This window comes from Bos indicus, chromosome 3 (genome assembly GCF_029378745.1).
Source record: "Bos indicus isolate NIAB-ARS_2022 breed Sahiwal x Tharparkar chromosome 3, NIAB-ARS_B.indTharparkar_mat_pri_1.0, whole genome shotgun sequence".
In the NCBI taxonomy this organism is placed as follows: domain Eukaryota; kingdom Metazoa; phylum Chordata; class Mammalia; order Artiodactyla; family Bovidae; genus Bos; species Bos indicus.
Window position 1 is genome coordinate 22,855,242 of NC_091762.1, and position 22,982 is coordinate 22,878,223.

Consider the following 22,982-nt stretch of genomic DNA (forward strand, 5'->3'; position numbering starts at 1 on the left):
CAAGGGGTTTACAATCGAATTGGGGAGATAAAGAATGTATAAACTATAAGACATTATGGAGGTCTCTGAATCCTAAATTGAAAAACAAACTATAGAAAATGGAGCAGCATCCAAAAGTTTAATTAGAGAAGAGATACAACCATACCCTAGTAGAACACTTTGGTTGAAATTTGTAGGATAGGTTAGAAGATACTTGAAAAGAGACTTGTGAAAACATTATTAGCAGCCAACAAGAATGAGATCTGAAGTACAGGGGAAAGAAATGGGAATGATCAATTCGGGATTCTGAAATTCAAAAATTCTTCTCTAAAAACCAGGGGAAAATCATCTTTAATGTGGGCAAAGCCAATGAACACTCTCCTTTATGGCCATTGAATGCTCAGGAACACCCAACATCCAAATATCTGTTTGTTTATGGAAAAAAGTGAGGACTCTCTCTGCATGATAAACAACCTTTTGTTGTTTAGTCTCTTAAGTCATGTGGACTCTTTTGCAATCCCATGAACTGGCAGGCTCCTCTGTCCATGTGATTTCCCAGGCAAGACTGCTAGGGCAGATTGCCATTTCCTTCTCCAGGGGATCTTCCAACCCAGGATTTGAACCTGTGTTTTCTGCATTGGTAGGCAGATTCTTTACCACTGAGCCACCAGAAAAGCCCTAAAAAGGAAGTGCATGGGTGTGTGCTCAGTCGTGTTGGAATCTTTGTGATTCCATGGACTTTAGCCCACCAGGATCCTCTGTCCGTGGGATTTTCCAGGCAAGAATGCTGGAGTGGGTTGCCATCTCCTACTCCAAGAGAGCTTTCCCACCCAGGGATCGAACCCACATCTCTTGCACTGGCAGGCAGATTCTTACCACTGGGCCACCTGCAAAGCCCAGAAAGGGAAAAGGGGGTCTAAGTTGGTTAAGGTAATTGACCATAATCAAAACAATTTTTAAAAGAGTTGAAAAATCATCATTTGTGATGTTTCAGTGAAGGCTAATATAGCTGTCTGGATAGATACTGTGCTATTTTTTGTGGTCAGTACAACACCCCTGTTTGTGTGTGCTAAGTCACTTCAATCATGTTCAACTCTTTGCAACCCTATGGACTGTAGCCCACCATGCTCCTCTGTCCATGGGATTATCCAGGCAAGAATACAGGTGTGGGTTGCCACGCCCTCCTCCAGGGCATCTTCCCAACCCAGGGGTTGAACCTGTGTCTCTTGCGTCTCCTGCATTGGCAGGCAGATTCTTTATCCCTGAGCTACCTGGGAAAATCTTGAGGATTTTGCTAAAAAGGCAGGTTCCAATTCAGTAGGTCGGGGTGGGGCCTGAGATTCTGCATTTCTAACAATCTCCCAAGAGATATCTCTGCCTGCTAGTTCACAGATCATACTTCAGGTAGCAAGGATCTAGAGTAGTGATTCTCAAATACAGTGTATTTGTTGGGCGTTAAATGGTTCTGAGACCAATGCCAGTGTGTGTGGGTGTGTATGTGCATGGGTGGGGGATGGTCCCCAGACACCAACAGACAATGTTCAGATACTAGCAAGATGTCCAAGAATTAAACTCTATTCTATTTACCCAGAGATAGTTTCAGATTCCACAAATTGAGAGCTCAGTCCTACAAGACTGCCCCCTCAGCCCTACTGTAGACACCAAGTCATAAACTCAGGTTATTACCAGTGCTTCTGACGAACTGGCTGCAGTTTGGAGATTCCAATGACCCCTCCTTGGACTTTGGACTTCAAATGCCAGTCGTTACCAGGTTGTTACCTATACTTCTGACCAACTGGCTAGAAATCAGAAATTCCCATGACCCTTTCCTTGGGTTTGCTTAATTTGCTAGAGCAGCTCACAGAACACAGAAAACCCATTTACTCACTAGATTACCAGTTTCTTATAAAGGTATGTAGCTTGGGAACAGCCAAAGGGAGAGATGCACAGGGAAAGGACACTGAGCTTCCATGCCCTCTCTAGGCACGCTGCTCTCCTGATCTTTTCAGGTTCACCAACCTGGAAGCTCCCTAAATCCTACTCTTTTGGGTTTTTATGGTGGCTTCATGACATGGGAATGATTAATTAAATCACTGGGCATTGGCTACTGATTCAACTTCCAGTCCCTCTCCCCTCCCCAGAAGTCAGAAGAGGGCAACTGAAAGTTACAACCCACAGGGTTTGCTCCATTGGTAACCAGGCCCACCATTATTTGCTTTGTAAGAGTCACCATACTAACACAACAAAAGACTTTAATTACTTTCAACATTTGGGAAATTACAAGAGTTTTGGGAGCTCTGAGCTAGGAACTGTGGTAGAAATACCAAATATATATGAGAAATATATTTTGACCATCTGGATGACCAAATATATATTTCTTATAAATCACAATATCACAGACATTTATTTCATTTTTATGTTACAAATAATGTGATCAACATACATTAACATAAATTTTTGTCTGAATACTGAATCTTTTTTTAAATGGCTAAGTGTCAAGGGTTTTCATATTCTTGCCGCATTACTCTCCAGAAAACATTGTACTGAGATTTCATTTTTGCTAACACTGAATAATTGTCTTTTAAATTAGTGAAAATAAGGTAAAACAGGAACACATAGTGGACAGAATTATAAATTAGTACAGTGTTTCCTGGAGAACAGTGTTGCAAGTACATGAAAAACCTTGAAAGTAGTACTCAGATGGGAGTCTCTTGTCATTTTAATCAGGTGACAACTAAGACTGGACACATACTATGACCTCTTTGCTTCCATGTTTAGAACATCAGCTGGGATAACTAGGACTTCTGGGGGCTGGTTACACATCTCTCTATCACAAACATGCTCTTCATGTGGATAGCTTGGGCTTCCTCACAGGATGATGGTCTCAGGGTAGCTGGACTTGTTACACAGCTGCTGACTTCTACTAGAGGAAGCTTTCTAAGGAACCCAGGTGGAAGTGGCAAGACTACTTAGCACTTAGTCTTGGAAGCCATTCAGTATCATTCCAACTGCATGCTGTTGGTCAAAAGCAAGTCATAAAGACAACTCAGATTCAAGGGGAAGAGACAGCTCGAGGGTACAAATCCTGGGAGATATAAAGGGATGTGTGTGTATAACTTTTTTTTTTTTTAATTGGCGTTGCAGATAACTTTTCAAATGTTAATTGGCTGTTTATAAACCATGACTTAAATTCTCAAGCTGCTATGAATGCTTTTTATTTACTGCAGGAAGAACCTGAAGAAGGAAGGGCAAGTATTTACAAGTCAGTGATCATCAACACTTCTAAGGAGATGATGTGCTTCAGTGACTATCCCATCCCAGATCATTATCCTAACTTCATGCACAACTCCCAGGTCCTGGAGTATTTCAGGATGTATGCCAAAGAATTTGACCTTCTAAAGTACATTCAATTTAAGGTAGGGAATTTTGTGGGTATCTCTGTGTTTGAAGTTGTTTGCAAAGTAAATGAATAATGTGGTTTCATTTAGCAGTGCTTATGTGTAGCTTGGTTTGATATGCTCATGTATCTATCCAATAGACTCCACACTGTGTCTTCTCTCTGACTGAAAAGTATCAGTGGGAAAGTCTCTCTTCTATGTATTTTGGCTACAGATCCAGGAAGCAACCTTCATTTCATTGCCTTCATTCTGTATCATTTGATTACAATAAACAAATGAGAACTGACAGGTATGGACACTTTGAAACCTTCTGGTGCCACAGTTTGTTCTACAACTTGCCACTTAGCCCTTTATGCTTTCTGAAGTGCTTTCCAAAGCATTTTTTATGTGACGACAACAACCCCATGAATTAGTTATTGAACAGTTATGAGAAAGCAAATAAGTCAACTCTGGTGTAGAGGAAAGAACACTGAATTGAGGAAAAAATCTTAAGTTTTATTCTGCTGCTAATCTACTTGTGACTTCAGGCAAGTAAGTTCCTCAACTTTGATGTGTCTTAGTTTTATTTTTAAAACAAGATGATTGTAGTATATCACCTCCTTGGTTCCTTCCTGCTGTAAAATCTTCCATGATATTTCTATCATTTTAAGCCATGACCATAAAAGAACCAGTATTTCTGACAGCTGGCAAAAAGTCCAAATCTTCTACTTTCTGATCATTCTACTAAATCATGCCTTTTTCTATTTAACAACAAAATTAAAATGGCAATATCCAGTAACGACTTCTAAAGTCAGTCGTTTACAGCCTAGTGGTGCTTCTCTTCACTTGTTAAAAACACTTAGGTTTGTTATCACACTAAGCAGTGAAGAAACAAATACCAAAAAAACAAAACAAACAAAAAAACAGTGATTTAACAGTCTTAAATACAGAGTTACAGGGTGATAAATGCCCTGAGATCTATACATTGCAGCTCAGAGGTGGGACACTTAACCCATCAGAGCTTGAATTATCAGGTACCAAGGACGTTTTCTTAGAGGAGATAATACCAAACTAAATGCTGAAGGGTGAGTATCTCCAAATGAAGAAAGCATAAAAGGATGGTCCAGGCAGAAGCACCGGCCTGTGTAAAAGTAAGAACATGCTAGAGAGGAACTATAAATAATATAGGATCACTTGGGTATATAAGAGTGGTATCTCTATCAGTCCACCAAGACATTATGGTCATAAATCCTAGAAGCACATAGGACATACTCTTAATGTTTCCTTAGACTAGGTAAAGTAACCCGTATTTGTTTTTAAAGCTAAAAACTATACCACTGACTATCCCATCTTGTATCTTCTTTCTTTCTAGTTATTTGTAAAATGGGCATTTATGGGAGTCAAAGAAGTTCATTTACACAAAACATGAGCCACTGAGATGTTTTTCTACTCTATTAGGAAAGGGAGCCTTATTAGCTCAGTCACACATTTAAGACTAGACAGTGAGAACAGAACTTGAGATAAGAAAGCATCAGAAGATCTCAGGATGTCTGGGAGTATGGGGAGGAATAGGCATTTAGTACATCAAGTGTCTTAGAAACACAAGAGAAGCCCAAATTTTATTTAAGTATCATATTGCCTTAGGGTATGGTCCAGGGCATATGGTCCAAGAAGGGCTTCCCAGGTGGCGCAGTGGTGAAGAATCCACCTGCCAATGCAGGAGACACAGCAGACTTCGATCCCTGTGTCAGGAATATCCCCTGGAGGAGGAAATGGCAACCCACTCCAGTATTCTTACCTGGAAAATCCCGTGGACAGAGGAGCCTGGTGGGCTACAGTCCAGGGGATCGCAAAGAGTCAGACATGATTGAGTGACTGAGCATACACACATGCATGGCCTAATAAAACTAGTAATTTGCACTTTTCTCAGAGAAGACAATGGCACCCCACTCCAGTACTCTTGCCTGGAAAATCCCAAGGATGCAGGAGCCTGGTAGGCTGCAGTCCATTGGGTCGCTAAGAGTCCGACACAACTGAGCGACTTCACTTTCACTTTTCACTTTCATGCATTGGAGAAGGAAATGGCAACCCACTCCAGTATTCTTGCCTGGAGAATCCCAGGGACGGGAGAGCCTGGTGGGCTGCCATCTATGGGTCACACAGAGTCGGACATGACTGAAGTGACTTAGCAGCAGCAGGAGAGGACAGTGCAATGTTAATTTGCCAACTCATTTGAATTAGGTCGCCTCATGAAAGTTTTCTCACTCTGACCAAGGCGGTGGTGGTTGTGATGGTTTAGTTGCTAAGTTGTGTCCTACTCTTGTGATCCCATGGACTATAGCCTGCCAGACTCCTTTGTCCATGGGATTTTCCCAGGAAAGAATACTGGAGTTGGTTGCCATTTCCTTTTCCAGGGGATTCTTTCCAACCCAGGGATCAAACTCTGGTCTCCTGCATTGCAGGCAGAATCTTTACCAACTGAGGCATGGCCCAAGAAAAGTAGTCATTTGTACTTTTCTAGAAGGAGAAGATAGTGCACCGTTAGTCTGCCGACTCTGTTTTATTTAGCTTGCCTCGTGAAAGTTTTCTCACTCTGACCATAGCCCGAAACAAAAATAGTTCTTATTTGTAGAGTATGAATATCAAATATCCCTGCCTTAGCCCTCTTATGTGGTATCAGCCCTTTCGTGTAACCCCGTGCAAAGACATACCTGTCAGGGAAGATGACCACTGCATATCTGTGGCTACAGTCCCCCGTGGTGATCCCTTTTCTTCTTAGACCACTGTTTGCAGTGTGAAGAAGCAACCTGATTTCCCCACTTCGGGCCAATGGGAGGTGGTCACGGAATCTGAAGGGAAAAAGGAGGTGTATGTCTTCGATGGAGTTATGGTTTGCACTGGCCATCACACCTATGCTCACTTACCCTTGGAAAGCTTCCCTGGTAAGTACCTACTAAGCAGGAAGACCCTTGAACCATGCCTGTGACCTGGTCCCTAAAGAATGGTCTGAGTGATTCCTACCTTGGGATGAAATAAGGCTTATCCTAATTCTGCATATTCTCCTGAAAAATGTTGTGGTAACTTGTATTAATAATATTTGGGAGGTAGAAATAACAGTAACATGGGGGTCTAGAGGAAAATTAGAAGGCTTTATATTTAGTTTCACAATGATTATAGTTTTTCTAAGGATAAAAAGAGTTGATCTGCATTAGACTGAACGAGGGCTTTAAAAAAATTTTATTGGAGTATAGATGATTTAAATATTGTGTTTTGAAAAGTTTCTGCTATATAGCAAAGTGAATCATATATCCACTCTTTTTAAGGTTCTTTTGCCACACAGGTCATTACAGAGTATTGAAAAGAGTTCCCTGTGCTATACAACAGGTCCTTACTATTGCTGTTCAGTTGTCAAGTTATGCCAGACTCTTTTGCGACCCAATAGACTGTGGCCCACCAGGATCCTTTATCCATGGGATTTCCCAGGCAAGAATACTCAAGTCAGTTGCCATTTCCTTCTCCAGGGCATCTTCTCAACCAAGGAATTGAACCCATGTTTCCTGCATTGGCAGGTGAATTCTTTACCACTGAGCCACCAGAGACCCCTTATTAGCTGTCTATTTACAGTGGTGTGTATATGCCAATCCCCATGTCCCAGTTTATCCCTCCCCCACTTTTCCTCCCTATAGAAGTTTGTTTTCTATAACTCTTTCTGTTTTGTAAATAAGTTCATCTGTGCAATTTTTTTAGACTCCACATATAAGAGATACCATATGATATTTGTCTTTCTCTGACTTATTTCACTCAGTTTGACAACCTTTAGGGGCATCCCTGTTGCTGCAAATGACATTATTTTGTTCTTTTTCATGACTGAGTAATATCTCATTGTATAAATGTACCACATCTCTTTATCCTGAATGAAGGCTTTTTTTTTTTTTTTTTTTTTTAAGCAATGGAGGAAACAAACAGAAATATTGAGTTTCTAAGCAAGAAAATAAAGCTTAAAGAAAGAGTTAAATTACAGTCTTTGGCCTGGATTTTCATTTTGAGGGGAAAAAAATACTATATATGTGCTCAGTTGCTCAGTTTTCAACTCTTTGTGTTACCACTGGAGTGGGTTGCCATTTCCTCCTCCAGGGGATATTCTCAACCTAGGGATTGAACCCATGTCTTCCTGCATTGCACATGGATTCTATGTATACTCTAGAGTATATAAAAACATATATACTACAATTGAAATGGAAGTAGGTATTTACAGAAGATGAGAGGGTGGGGTGGGCAAAATAGGTAAAGGGGATTAAGAAATACAAACTACTAATTATAAAATAAGTCACAAGTAATATAATATACAGCACAAAGAATGTAGTCAAAATACTATAATATTGTTAGAGAAGAAAATGGTAACCCACTCCAGGGTTGTTGCCCAGAGAATCCAATGGACAGAGGAGCCTGGTAGGCTGCAGTCCGGAGGGTCACAAGGAGTCTGACACAACTTAGCATCTAAACCACTATAATATTGTAATAAGTTTGAATGTTGCATAATCTATAAAATATCAAGTTACTATGTTATACATCTGGAACTGATACAAGTCAACTACAAAAAAAAAAAAAAGAAGAAGAAGAAGATGAAAAGACAAGAGAATGTTTTCTGAAGTAGTTTGGATTTGTGAGTCCACAAGTCCAAAATACAAACAGATCCTGAGGTAAGCAGACTACTTATGGTAAGGAAATCACAAGGTTTGACTCTGGGGCTATGGGAAAAGAAAACAGGCAAAAATATTTAAAAAGGTGACAGTGTGCTTGAATAAAAGGAGAACACATGGAGAATGTATGCATAAACTCTACAGACTGCAAAAAAATTGAATGACCATTACCCATTAATTATTTTTCCTTCTGTTGTAGGAATTGAGAAGTTCAAAGGACAATACTTCCATAGTCGAGATTATAAGAATCCAGACAGTTTCACTGGAAAGAGAGTCATTATAATCGGCATTGGGAATTCTGGAGGGGACCTGGCAGTGGAAATTAGCCACAGGGCCAAACAGGTTTGAATTAGTAAAATTATTTACTTTGCTTCACCAAGGAAGCCGCAGGACCCAACGGAGTGTATATACCTGCACACAGCCCATCAGTGCCAATGGCAAATGTAGGGATTGGTTTTGTAGCCTCAATTGGCAACATCATGATTGATGATGTGACTGAGCCAGGTTACAAGTTAAGATTTCCATCATTTATCTGGTCACTCTAAGGAATTCAGTTATGACCAAGGACTGTGCCCATAATCGCTCTCAGCTGTCTCTTCGGAGGGTGCTTCTGGCTTTGAAGAAGACCAAGTGATTGCTGGGAGAGCTTGTTAGAATGCAGCATCCAGTGGGGACCACCTGGTGGCCAGCAGAAGTGCTATGCTCTTATTTTGAAGGAAAGTGTACTGGGTCATTGAAGGCTTTTCACTCATAGGCTGGTAGGGGAATTTTCCCCTTCACTCTTCTTCACTCCCCAAATGAAAAAAAAAAAAAAAAAAGCAGTCTAATCCTCTAAAGACAACAGACATCAGTATGAAAAGCATCCACATTGTAGCACATGCAAGCAGCTCTCCCCAGCTTCCGTGTACAATTAGTTAACATAGAATTACATCCACAGTAAAGCCATTTCTATGTCCTTGAGGGTTTTTTGATTGTTTTTTATTTTTTGTGTATCATAGATTTTGAACTGGGAAGAAAGTATCTTCATTATAAATTCCTAGAAAAAGACATCATTGTCTTTCTGGAATCATAAAGATTCATGTCTTTATGGAATCATAACTTTTTTGGCATAGTTAAATGCCTGGTTGTTCTTCAGTAACTTTAATTAAACATACATTTTAAATTACTTTTTAAAAAAATTACTTTTAAAAATAGAAGTTTAATGCCACAACTTTGTTAAATAACCTTTACCCAGAAATTCCATTCAATAACAGTTCTTCTCAGGTTTATCCCCATCTATTGCCACAGAACTGATTTTATATGTTACTCCATGAATTAATTCAATAAGCATTTATTAGGAAACAGTTATGTAAATAATAAAGGGTAAAAATGTACGGGGGTGATGTGATAAAAGAATTTTCAAAGTATGTGGTAGGAACCCAAGTCATGAACTTTCTTTAATACCATTGGCTTGTTAAATTGTCAGCTATACAGAAGCTTGGCCTTACAAGCACTCAGTTCAGTTCAGTCACTCAGTTCTGTCTGACTCTTTGCAACCCTATGAATCACAGCACGCCAGGCCTCCGTATCTGTCACCAACTCCCGGAGTTCACTCAGACTCACGTCCATCGAGTCAGTGATGCCATCCAGCCATCCCATCCTCTGTTGTCCCCTTCTCCTCCTGCCCCCAGTCCCTCCCAGCATCAGAGTCTTTTCCACTGAGCCAACTCTTTGCATGAGGTGGCCAAAGTATTGGAGTTTCAGCTTTAGCATCAGTTCTTCCAATGAACATCCAAGACTGATCTCCTTTAGAATGGACTGGTTGGATCTCCTTGCAGTCCAAGGGACTCTCAAGAGTCTTCTCCAACACCACAGATCAAAAGCATCAATTCTTCGGTGCTCAGCTTTCTTCACAGTCCAACTCTCATATCCATACATGACTACTGGAAAAACCATAGCCTTGACTAGATGGACCTTTGTTGGGAAAGTAATGTCTCTGCTTTTGAATATACTATGTAGGTTGGTCATAACTTTCCTTCAAAGGAGTAAGTGTCTTTTAATTTCATGACTGCAGTCACCATCTGCAGTGATTTTGGAGCCCCAAAAATAAAGTCTGACACGGTTTCCACTGTTTCCCCATCTATTTCCATGAAGTGATGGGACCAGATGCCATGATCTTCGTTTTCTGAATGTTGAGTTTTAAGCCAACTTTTTTACTCTCCTCTTTCACCTTCATCAAGAGGCTTTTTAGTTCCTCTTCACTTTCTGCCATAAGGGTGGTGTCGTCTGCATATCTGAGGTTATTTATATTTCTCTGGCCAATCTTGATTCCAGCTTGTGCTTCTTCCAGGTCAGCGTTTCTCCTAATGTACTCTGCATATAAGTTAAATAAGCAGGGTGACAATATACAGCCTTAACGTACTCTTTTTCCTATTTGGAAACAGTCTGTTGTTCCATGTCCAGTTCTAACTGTTGCTTCCTGACCTGCATACAGGTTTCTCAAGAGGCAGGTCAGGTGGTCTGGTATTCCCATCTCTTTCAGAATTTTCCACAGTTTATTGTGATCCATACAGTCAAAGGCTTTGGCATAGTCAATAAAGCAGAAATAGATGTTTTTCTGGAACTCTCTTGCTTTTTCCATGATCCAGCAGATGTTGACAATTTGATCTCTGGTTCCTCTGCCTTTTCTAAAACCAGCTTGAACATCTGGAAGTTCACGGTTCATGTATTGCTGAAGCCTGGCTTGGAGAATTTTGAGCATTACTTTACTAGCATGTGAGATGAGTGCAATTGTGCGGTAGTTTGAGCATTCTTTGGCATTGCCTTTCTTTGGGACTGGAATGAAAACTGACCTTTTCCAGTCCTGTGGCCACTGCTGAGTTTTCCAAATGTGCTGGCATATTGAGTGCAGCACTTTCACAGCATCATCTTTCAGGATTTGAAATAGCTCCACTGGAATTCCATCACCTCTACTAGCTTTGTTCGTAGTGATGCTTTCTAAGGCCCACTTGACTTCACATTCCAGGATGTCTGGCTCTAGGTCAGTGATCACACCGTTGTGATTATCTTGGTCATGAAGATCTTTTTTTGTACAGTTCTTCTGTGTATTCTTGCCACCTCTTCTTAATAACTTCTGCTTCTGTTAGGTCCATACCATTTCTGTTCTTTACTGAGCCCATCTTTGCATGAAATGTTCCCTTGGTATCTCTAATTTTCTTGAAGAAATCTCTAGTCTTTCCCATTCTGTTGTTTTCCTCTATTTCTTTACAAGCACTGAGGAACCATAAATTGCCAAAGAACAAGGCAGCAAGAGTGGGTTAAGGTAAGGTGGATATGTTTCTGATAAAGGTTTGTGACATATGTATTATTGTCACTATTTTATACATAGAGAAGTTTTTACTATTTTTTAAATAGAGGATAATTGCTTTATAATGTATTGGTTGAGAACTTTTTAACTGAAGCTCTGAGCATTTACATTACTTATAACCTATATTTTAAAAGTTACATAGACTGCACACAAAATCATTTGATTCCTAAGACCATGCATGCTCTTTCAACTGTGACACATAAAAGTGCTTAATTATGATAGTGCTTAAGGGCACCATTGGTGAGAATACATGTATGAAGTATATGATCATCCCGCTGTAGACAGGTCACCTTTTAACAGGAGGACTTAAACAAAAAACCATGAAACAAGGACTTCCCTGTCAGTACAGTGGTTAAGACTCCACTGCAGAGGGTGCGTGTTCAATCCCTGGTTGGGGAACTAAGATCCCACTTGCTGCATGGCATGGACCAAAAAAAACAAAAAACAAAAAAAACCCCCACAAAACATTGTACTTAAATAGCTTGCTGCTGCTGCTAAGTCACTTCAGTCATGTCCGACTCTGTGCAACCCCATAGACGGCAGCCCACCAGGCTCCCCCGTCCCTGGGATTCTCCAGGCAAGAACACTGGAGTGGGTTGCCATTTCCTTCTCCAATGCAGGAAAGTGAAAAGTGAAAATGAAGTCGCTCAGTCGTGTCCGACTCTTCACGACCCCATGGACTGCAGCCCACCAGCCTCCTCCATTCATGGGATTTTCCAGGCAAGAGTACTGGAGTGGGGTGCTATTGCCTTCTCCGCTTAAATAGCTTACAACCCTGGAAAGTATCTCTAGAGAGTGTTATAACGTAGACAAAGTGATGCTTTTGCCAAGTAGCTGAATACCAAACTTTTATTAGCTCTGAATGTGGACTTGAGCCAGCAGATGACACAGAAAGAGTGACCAGCTCCCATGTTGTTCTACTCGCAATATTCAGTTTTTCCCTTAAATAACAAACATTTCTTAAGCACAAGCTTTGGCATAGGTAAGACTTAGGTTAGAAATTCAGCTCTACCACTTAGTAGATCTATATGAGTTCAGGCAAATTATTCATCTTCTCCATGTTTCTCATCCATCAAATGGACATAACATTACCTACCTCAAGAGGTATTTATTTATTGATCAAATAAAAATACAGATAAAGGACCTAGTACAATGACTTACGGGTTATAATTCTCAATAAATGGAAATGGTGATGATGGTATGTTGGGAACTAGAAGATGTATGTGCTATACCTTCCACCTTGGAGAAAATACATTCGGAAAGACAAAAATCAGAATATACAATGTTAAATATCAGTATAATTGATGTTTTTTTGTAATAATGCAAACAATGTCAAAGAAAAGATTAAAGGTTTTAGATTAAATGATGTCCACTTGCTGTCAGCTTTATTGTCCCCTGATTTTAGATGAATTGGACAGGTGATAAGTGCTAGAGAAGTTCAGAAAATGGAGAGAAAATTATCAGCCAGAATGATCAGTGGTATCTTATGGAGGAGGGAGACTTGATTCTGGATCTTAAAAAGGAATAAGCTTTGGAGAATTTAGGGAATAGGGGGCCTTTCAGGGAGGCATAATGACATTAAACAGAAATGCAGTGGTAGCTTACAGCAAGATATATTCTTGTTCAGTGAATATACCAATTTAATTGTAAGCTTAGTGTTTGAGAAGAAAATGGCAGGAAATTTAAATAAATAAAGAGATAGGCAGGGAATAAAAAGCCAGATTAATGAGTTTGAACTTCATCTTGAAAAAAATGGGTTCCCATTTCTTCAGAGAATGGCAAAAGCAAAAATTATTTTTTCCCCATTCTCAGGTTTTCCTCAGCACCAGAAGAGGGGCTTGGGTCCTCAATCGTGTAGGAGACTATGGATATCCTTTTGATACAATTTTGTCATCTCGATTTAATCATTTGCTGAAGAAGATTATTGGTGAATCAGCAACAAATAGATATTTGGAAAAAAAGATTAACCAAAGGTTTAATCATGAAATGTTTGGCCTGAAGCCTAAACACAGGTATGTTCCAAGGCTTGGAGTTGGCAGGGATGGCCAAAGCAAAGTATAAAGGCTGTGCCCACAGACTAACAGTAGAGCTTATCTCTACCTGTACATGAAACAGATGCACAGAATCAGAAATCAGATTTCTACCTTGCCCCCACGGAAGTCCAAGATCTACTGGTCTGTAATTTTCAGTCTAGAATTCTCCTTGGCATTAATCATTTTATCATTCTCCAAGGTACGAGTTCTTTTTACATGATGCCCAACAGCAACAATAAAATGGTAGTAGAGGGCAGTGCATCCTTCACTCATCTAACAACTGAGCATCTGAGCCAAGCAGTAAACTGGCTTGAGAATACTGAGACTCAAGACCTAATAGTAATACTAACATCTTACCTTTCTGAAGACTTAATATAAGACAAACATGGTGCTAAATGTGTTACATGCATGATCTCATTTAGTCCTCACAGTAGCCCTATAGGTTGGTACTATTTTGATCTCCATTTTGCAAATATAAAAATTGACAATTAGAGAAACTAACTTGCCCGAGATCACGTAAGCAATAAATGAGAAATGGCTAGTTCTTTAAATACTCTAACAAGAAGACAGATGGTAGAATATGATGTTATAAGAGAAATGCATGGAGATTATGAAGGACAGAAGTCTTCACACAGAAGTGGACTGTGATAGCATTTCCAGAGGGTGATTTTAAATGCTTTTTACTCCCTCCAACTTTTAATTTTTTTTAATGTTTAGATTTACTTGCTATAAAATAGTAAGTACAATGAACACCCATATACCCTTCATTTAGGTTGACCTATTATTACCATTTCACTATATTTCCTTTCTCTCTCTTTCTGGAGGTATATAGATCCATACATATATAGTATCTATATATCCATGCATGCATTCATACATTTTTTCCCTGAACTATTTGAGAGTAACTGCTGCTGCTGCTGCTGCTAAGTCGCTTCAGTCATGTCCGACTCTGTGCGACCCCATAGACGGCAGCCCACCAGGCTTCCTGGTCCCTGGGATTCTCCAGGCAAGAACACTGGAGTGGGTTGCCATTTCCTTCTCCAATGCATGAAAGTGAAAAGTGAAAGTGAAGTTGCTCAGCTGTGTCTGACTCTGAGCAACTACTTGTAGTCAATAAGACACTTTACCCTACATTCTTTAGCATACATTGCCTAAGAAAAAGGGCATTCTTCTACATAAACATAATATAATTACCAGACTTAGCAAACTGAACATTGATAAACTACCATTATCTATTGATAATATATTGCATATTCAAATTTCCCAAATTGTTTCAATAATATTTGTAGCTTTTTATTTTGGAGCCACACTGTGTGGCTTAAAGTGCAGAGTCCTAACCACTGGATCACCAGGGAATTCTTTGTAGCTTTTTTATTTTTAAAATCTAGGATCCTGTCAGGTATTATACCATGGCATTCAGTTGTCATCTCTCTTTTGTCTCTCTTAATCTGAAATAATTCTCTATTTTTTACACGGATTTTTGTTTTTTTTAAGAATTGAAGCCATTTGTTTTGCAGGAAGTCTCTAAATTTGGACTTTCATAGTTATTCTTCCTCTATTATATTTAGATTAAATGGTTCTGGTGCCAATACTCATAGGTTGTGTTGTGCCTTCTTGGTGGATCACATGAGAAACCAAATGACAACAGTTTATTGCATATTAATGATGTTAAATTTGATCACATGGATTTGGTAGTAGCTACCAGGTTTCTCTTCTGTAAAGATATTTTTTTCCTTTGAAATTAATCAGTGGGATGATACTTGGAGAGTGTGTTTCCCAACAAACTTTCAGCCATTTATTTGACCCAATTATGGAAACTGTAGCATCCAAAACTTTGGGAATCACAAAATAAACTGAGTCTTTATGAAATAATAGGAGATAGTCAAACAAAATGGGTAAGGAAGTAGCGTTCTAATTATAAATACAAGGTCTTAGAATAGCAAAAAATACATTATGCTGTAAGACCTGCATATAGTTTTGTTGGGCTGGACTACTAGGCAGAGATAGAAGAGTGCCTGAGTACATCTCCAGGTTCACTGGAAATAAATAAAATAAAAAGTTTAGAACGAAGACAGTCCAGAGCCATCATCAAAAGGTTTTAACCGAGTGACATAATAATAATAAATACATTTTTGAACAATCACTCCCAAAAAAATGTAGAACATAGATTGAAGGGGGATGGAGCAGAAGACCCTGAAGACAACTATAACAGTCCAGGTGAAACAGAGAATGAGTAAAACAATTCTGAAGATGTTTAAAGGAGAAAGGGTGGCCTTGGTAACCAGATATAAGACTCACAGTTCTGTGATTTGGGCAACAGTGTGGAATTGTGGTACTGTTAGTGAAAAGGAGTAAGTTTGGAGAGAAAGATGAAATGAGGTTAGAATGAGAACAGAATCACAAACCTAAAGGTTTGAGTCAAAGAATTACTAAATGCAACAAGCCAGTAATACTGTTTAAACAGACCAGTTCCTGAGAAGAGGCCAGCTCTGTCCGAACATGACAGGCTGAGGATTATCAGAGCCTGTTAACACAATATCCAAGGATTCAGACTGTTTTTAGAAAGGTCCAAATTCTGCAAACCTGTCATTTTTTTGTCACCTTATCCTATACTATTTCTAGGAAATACCACTTACCATGCCCAGAGGATCTCAAGGGAGTTCATAAAAAACCATTTTGATATAAATCCTAAAGTCCTAGGCTGCAGGACCTTAGGCAAGTAGTCACTTAACTTCTTTAGTCCTCAGTTTCCTCATCTATAAAACCTGGATAATGGTAACTGTCCTGCCTCCTTCATTAGGTTTATGTTAATGTATGTAAAATCAATTTATAAAAGTAAATTACTATACACATGTAGTTCATTATACAGTTTGGAAAACGATGGTTCAAGTCTACCTCCTGGGCCTTTGAAACTAAAATGAGGCTCAGTAGGATGCTGATAATACAGTTCTGCAGACTTTCTGACATATGGATAGAAACCACTAGACTGTGGCCTTATTATGTCACCAAGAGCATTATTATTCCTTGAGAAACCATACATGTACTTTTCAAATAAGACCATTCTTCCCTTACTTCTCCAACATCTCCCCTTTCAATGCCTTCCACAGTCCAACATCTACTCTGAGATCGTCCTTATCTTTATCAAGCTGGTATATATTAGACTGTTTCCAAATTTCATGAATAAAGGGAGACTATTGGCATATTGATTAACCACCTCAATTGAAGCAGAATTTTACTTACATGGTAATGATTTCTCTCTCTCTCTCTCATGATCTCTCTCATTTCTCCTTTATCATCATTCACAGAGCTCTCAGTCAGCATCCAACAATAAATGATGACCTGCCAAACCGTATAATTTCTGGCTTTGTGAAGGTAAAAACAAATGTGAAGGAGTTCACAGAGACAGCAGCCATATTTGAGGACGGCTCCAGGGAAGATGACATTGATGCTGTTATCTTTGCTACAGGCTATAGCTTTGCATTTCCTTTTCTTGAAGATTCTGTCAAAGTAGTCAAAAACAAGGTATCCCTGTATAAAAAGGTCTTCCCTCCTAACCTTGAAAAGCCAACTCTTGCAATCATAGGCTTGATCCAGCCCTTGGGTGCCATTATGCCCATTTCAGAGCTCCAAGGACGCTGGGCCACTCAAGTATTTAAAGGTAAGTGACCATGTAAGATGATTACCTGATTACTTAGCAGTATGTTTAATTATATTTATGTTCTTGCTTATAAATAGCCAGATAGATAGTATGTATGATTAAAACAGTGCCTGGCACAAAGTTAGTGCTCAAAAATTAATTGTTGAGGGAATATAAAGTAGTAATTTATAACCATGGACCTATAGCAAAATCTCCTGGGAAATTTTCCCAAAATAGGCATGTTTTGCTGGTGGTATTTAGTTAATAAGTCCGAGATGGAGCTGATATAAAATCATTGAGAAAATGTTCCCCAGGTGATTAAAATGTGCACTCCAGATTAAAATCCACTCTTCTAGATTTTAGAAAATGGATACATATTTGTGAAGCAGTCTTCTTTTATTATAGTTAGAGAAAGTCAAATATAGAAGTGCTGTGACTTGATTTCAGCAAAAAATTAAGACCTGGTAAAGACTAGTCCAGAATATAGAAGATTCAGCCACTCAAATTCTCAATTTCCCCCTTTATAGTCCCTTTTTCAGACAGTTTTGGCTATGAGAACATGAGAAAAAACTGTAGGGTTTGGGATAGTAGGTTCAGCATGAATTAGCAGAATAATGTGGCTTCTAAAAGACTTAATTATACCTGACATCATTAAAAAACTATAATATCCTGGAATTTACAAAATTCTTCTCTAAGTCAGACCACACTGTGGTCAGACCACACCTAAAGATATTTTAAAAGTGAAACTGGAGTACATTAAAAGGAGAGAGATAAGAATGGTTAAGGGATTTGAAAATGTGCCATTTGAAGTACTAAAAAGGAGCTGACATATAGATTCAGGGATCAGATCTGATAGACAGAGTACCTGAAGAACTATGGATGAAGGTTCATAACATTGTATAGGAGGCAGTGATCAAAACCATCCCTAAGAAAAAGAAATGCAAAAAGGCAAAATGGTTGTCTCAGGAGGCCCTAAAAATAGCTGAGAAAAAAAGAGAAGTGAAAGGCAAAGGAGAAAAGGAAAGATATACCCATCTGTATGCAGAGTTCCAAAGAATAGCAAGGAGAGATAAGAAAACCATCCTAAGTGAACAATGCAAAGAAATAAAGGAAAATAATAGAATGGGAAAGACTAGAGATCACTTCAAGAAGATTAGAGATACCAAAAGCACATTTCATGCAAAGATGGGCATAATAAAGGACAGAAACACTATGGACCTAACAGAAGCAGAAGATATTAAGAAGAGGTGGCAAGAATACACAGGAAAACTATACAAAAAAGATCTTAATGACCTAGACAACTATGATGGTGTTATCACTCACCTGGAGTGTGAAGTCAAGTGGGCCTTAAGAAGCATCACTACAAATAAGGGTAGTGGAGGTGATGGAATTCCAGCTGAGCTATTTTAAATCCTAAAAGATGGTGCTGTGAAAGTGCTGCAGTCAAAATGCCAGCAAATTTGGAACACTCAACAGTGGCCACAGGACTGGAAAAGTTCAGTTTTCATTCCAATTCCAAAGAAGAGAAATGCCAAAGAATGTTCAAACTACCACACAATTGTACTCATTTCACATGCTAGCTAGGTAATGCTCAAAATCCTTCAAGCTAGGCTTCAACAGCGTGTGAACCAAGAAATTCCAGATGTACGAGCTGGATTTAGCAAAGGCAGAGAAACCAGAGATCAAATTGCCAACATCTGTTGGATCACAGAAAGAGCAAAAGAATTCCAGAAAAACATATACTTTTGCTTTATTGACTATGCAAAAGCCTTTGACTGTGTGAAAAGTGAAAGTTGCTCAGTTGTGTCCAACTGTTTGTAACCCTATGAAATTCACCAGGCCAGAATACTGGAGTGGGTAGCCTTTTCCTTCTCCAGGGGATCTTCCTAACCCAGGGATCAAAGCCAGCTCTCCCTCATTGCAGGCGAATTCTTTACCAGCTGAGCCACCGGGGAAGCCCCTTTGACTGTGTGGATCACAACTGTCTGTGAAAAATTCTTAAAGAGATGGGAATACCAGACCACCTCACCTACCTCCTGAGAAATCTGTAGGCAGGTCAAGAAGCAACTGTGAGAACCAGACATGGAACAACAGACTGGTTCCAGATCGGGAAAGGAGTATTTCAAGGCTGTATATTGTCATCCTGCTTATTTAACTTATATGCAGAGTACATCATGCAAAATGCTGGGCTGGATGAAGCACAAGTTGGAATCAAGATTGCTGGGAGAAATATTAGTAACCTCACATATGCAGATGACACTGCCCCAATGGCAGAAAGTGAAGAACTAAAGAGCCTCTTGATGAAAGTGAAAGAGGAGAGTGAAAAACATTCAAAAAGCTAAGATCATGGCATCCGGTCCCATCACTTCATGGCAAATAGATGGGGAAACAATGGAAACAGTGATAAACTTTATTTTCTTGGGCTCCAAAATCACTGCAGATGGTGACTGCAGTGATGAAATGAAAAGACGCTTGCTCCATGGGAGAAAAGCTATGACAAACCTAGACAGCATATTAAAAAGCAGAGACATTACTTTGCTGACAAAGGTCCATCTAGTCAAAGATATTGTTTTTCCAGTAGTCATGTATGGCTGTGAGAGACCATAAAGAAGGCTGAGTGCCGAAGAATTGTTACTTTTTAACTGTGGTGTTGGAGAAGACTGTTGAGAGTGCCCTGGCCTGCAAGGAGATCCAACCAATCCATCCTAGGGGAAATTAGTCCTGTATATTCGTTGGAAGGACTGATGCTGAAGCTGAAGTTCCAATACTTTGGCCACCTGATGTGAAGAAGTGACTCACTGGAAAAGAGCTTGATACTGGGTAAGATTGAAGACAGGAGGAGAAGGGGATAACAGAGGATGAGATGGTTGGATGGCATCACTGACTCAGTGGACATGAGTCTGAGTAAGCTCTGGGAGTTGGTGATGGACAGGGGAGCCTGGCATGCTGCAGTTCATGGGGTCACAAAGATCGGACATGACTGAGTGACTCAACTGAACGGATTCAGAGTTCTTATAAAAATTACAGCTTCTTCCCTAGTGAATACTTCATGGTAGTAGAGAAAAAGAAACTATGGTGATAGATGGGAGTGAAAACTAGTACAACCACTATGGAGAACAGTGTAGAGATTCCTTAAAGAACCAGAAATAGAACTGCCATACAGCCTAGCAATCCCACTGCTGGGCATACACACTGAGGAAGCCAGAATTGAAAGAGACACACGTACCCCAATGCTCATTGCAGCACTGTTTACAATAGCTAGGACATGGAAGCAACCTAGATGTCCATTGGTAGAAGAATGGATAAGGAAGTTTTGGTACATATACACAATGAAATATTACTCAGCTATAAAAAAGAATGCATTTGAGTCAGTCCTGACGAGGTGGATGAAACCAGAGCCTATTATACAGAGTGAAGTAAGCCAGAAAGAGAAACACCAATACAGTATATTAATGCATATATATAGAATTTAGAAAGACAGTAAAGATGACCCTATATCCAAGACAGTCAATGAGACATAGATGTAAAGATCAGACTTTTGGACTACGTGGGAGAAGGAAAGGTTGGGACGATATGAGAGAATAGCATTGAAAATGTATATTACCATATGTAAAATAGATGACCAGTGCAAGTTCGATGCATGAAGCAGGGCACTCAAAGCTGGTGCTCTGGACAACCCAGAGGAATGGGTGGGAGGGAGGTGGGAGAGGGGTTCAGGATGGTGGGACACATGTACACCCATGGCTGATTCATGACAATATATGGCAAAAACCACCACAATATTGTGAAGTAATTAGCCTCCAATTAAAATAAATAAATTTTTTTAAAAAAGATTAGCAAAAAAAAAAAAGAGCTTTCCCAGATTTCCCCAAAGTTCTTTCATTTCTTTTCTTTTTCTTTTAATTTTTTGGCCACACCACAGGGCACATAGGATCATAGTTCTCCAACCAGGGATCAAACCCGTGTCCCCTGCATTGGAAGCATGGAGTCCTAACCACAGGGACTACCAGGGATGTCCCAGAGTTCTTTCATTTCTTAATTCTTTAATTCTATCCAGTAGATTGTGTACTCCTTGAGCGCTGGACCAGCAATCCAATGCAAGTAACCCATTAAGTTGGCTAATTCCAGTCATATTAAGTGGATCTTTTAAGTGGTCAATTAAGTAAGAGGAAAAAGTTGCATTAAAATAGGCCACAGTACCTTAATATATTTTGAACAAACAACTGAGACTCTTCCAGAACAAGTGAACTATTGAGAGGATTAGGGAAAAAACATTTGGAAGATTCTGCATTACGGCTGTGGGATTAGGGGATTTTAGGGGAATTGTATAAAAAGCCCAGTTTTCTATGCTAGCAGAGCTTAGTGCTAATTCCTCCAGCTTTCTTTTAACACTCGGAAAGAATCATCAGAGAATCCCTATAAATTTATCAAACTTCCAAAAGGAACCCTGAGTTTCTTCTAATACTCATACCCCTACATTCTACCTACCAAATTTCTTGCCTTTCTCATCCCTGAATTCTACCCTCACTGTGCTGATTTTAAGCCTTTAGAATCAGCTAATTTCACACATGCCCAGCTCAGCCTGTCTTCTTGCCTGATGTGTTCTTTCCTACCAAGTCCCAATTCTCTTCTTCCTTTGTTCTCTAGAATTACTATTCTCTTGTTAAGGAAATATTACACCCTTTTGTAGAACACTAAGTCTACTTGCTTGCCTTGACCAAAATCTAGTTTTCTTTAATCTTTGTCTCTTTTGTAACCTCTCAAGAGCCCTTGCAAGGATCCCACTTTCATTTAGTAACTTTCTTCCCTTGCAAACCATATGAAATGATACAATTCTCTGGATCACAAGGAGGCATTATGTCATAGCATGGCATTCGAGTTCCTTCACAAATTGGATAAAGGCTGCTTTTTCAGGCCTATCTTTCACTTCTTTTACCATATATCCTATCATTTTCTAGATCCTATCATCTTCTAAATCTTCTAGCTGACTTACCCACTAAGCAGCAACACAGCAGGTAATATGTTGAAAGCTCTTTGTTTTTCTGGCTGCAAACTGGGTCCACCTTGCAGGGCACAGGCTTCTCTAGTTGTAGTGCGAGGGCTTAGCTGCTCTGCTGCATGTGGGTTCTGAGTTCCCTAACCAGGGATTGAACCCACTCCCCTGCATTGGAAGACAGATTCTGAACCACTAGACCACCAGGGAAGTCCCTGAAAGTTCTTTAAATACAAGAGTCAAGTTTATTTGCCTTTGTCTTCCAAGACTAGACCAATGCCTAGCACATGGGAGGCAGCTAATAAATCTCTAGTCAATGAATGCAAGTCCAGCTTTGGTGGTTTTCTAAACTCTACAGTTGTTCAGTCCCTAAGTCATGTCTGACTCTTTGCAACCCCATGGACTGTAGCATGCTGGGCTCCACTTTAGAGTTGGGTTTAGAGTTGGATACAACCAACGGAGGAAATGAACAGGCTTTTTCTACACAAATAAGGAGTAAAGGGGAAGGCATACAAGACAGAGAAAACAGCAGAAGCAAAGGCATAAGGTATGAGTACCTTTAGAGTTGGCTCAAATTTTCTCTATGGCATAGTGCCTATAAATTCCTGGCAAATTGTTAAGTACTATCCTACCTTTGTTTAGCCATGTCCTTGATGTTGGTGTTAAATTCCTGCTACTGGAACTCTTTGTGCATTGGTGCATAAATTTATTTGTTAAGACTGGGTATTGAGTTGCCTTTAACCTTACCCCTCACTGTCACCAAATAAAAAAGCTTGTAAGGTAAGGTTTATTCCCCAAGGGACTTAAGGCATAAAACAGATTGACAGTTTATTTTTACTTCCTTCTCTCTGTGGTATAAAGCCCCTTTGTGATTGAGTACAAGAACAGATGTGTTTCCCATCATCCTCCCACCCTTT

At 39.6% G+C, this 22,982-nt stretch overlaps 1 protein-coding gene across 4 annotated transcripts in view; it reads left to right on the top strand.

Annotated features, from left to right (window-relative positions):
- Positions 1-22,982, top strand: part of FMO5 (flavin containing dimethylaniline monoxygenase 5) — a 43,212-nt gene that overhangs the window by 14,092 nt on the left and 6,138 nt on the right. For all 4 annotated transcript variants that reach the window (XM_070785801.1, XM_019956687.2, XM_070785802.1 and 1 more), the window contains 5 exons: positions 3,207-3,395; positions 6,136-6,298; positions 8,256-8,398; positions 13,215-13,414; positions 16,741-17,093. In XM_070785801.1, coding sequence (XP_070641902.1) covers positions 3,207-3,395; positions 6,136-6,298; positions 8,256-8,398; positions 13,215-13,414; positions 16,741-17,093 — 1,048 coding nt within the window. The remainder of the gene's footprint in view (positions 1-3,206; positions 3,396-6,135; positions 6,299-8,255; positions 8,399-13,214; positions 13,415-16,740; positions 17,094-22,982) is intronic.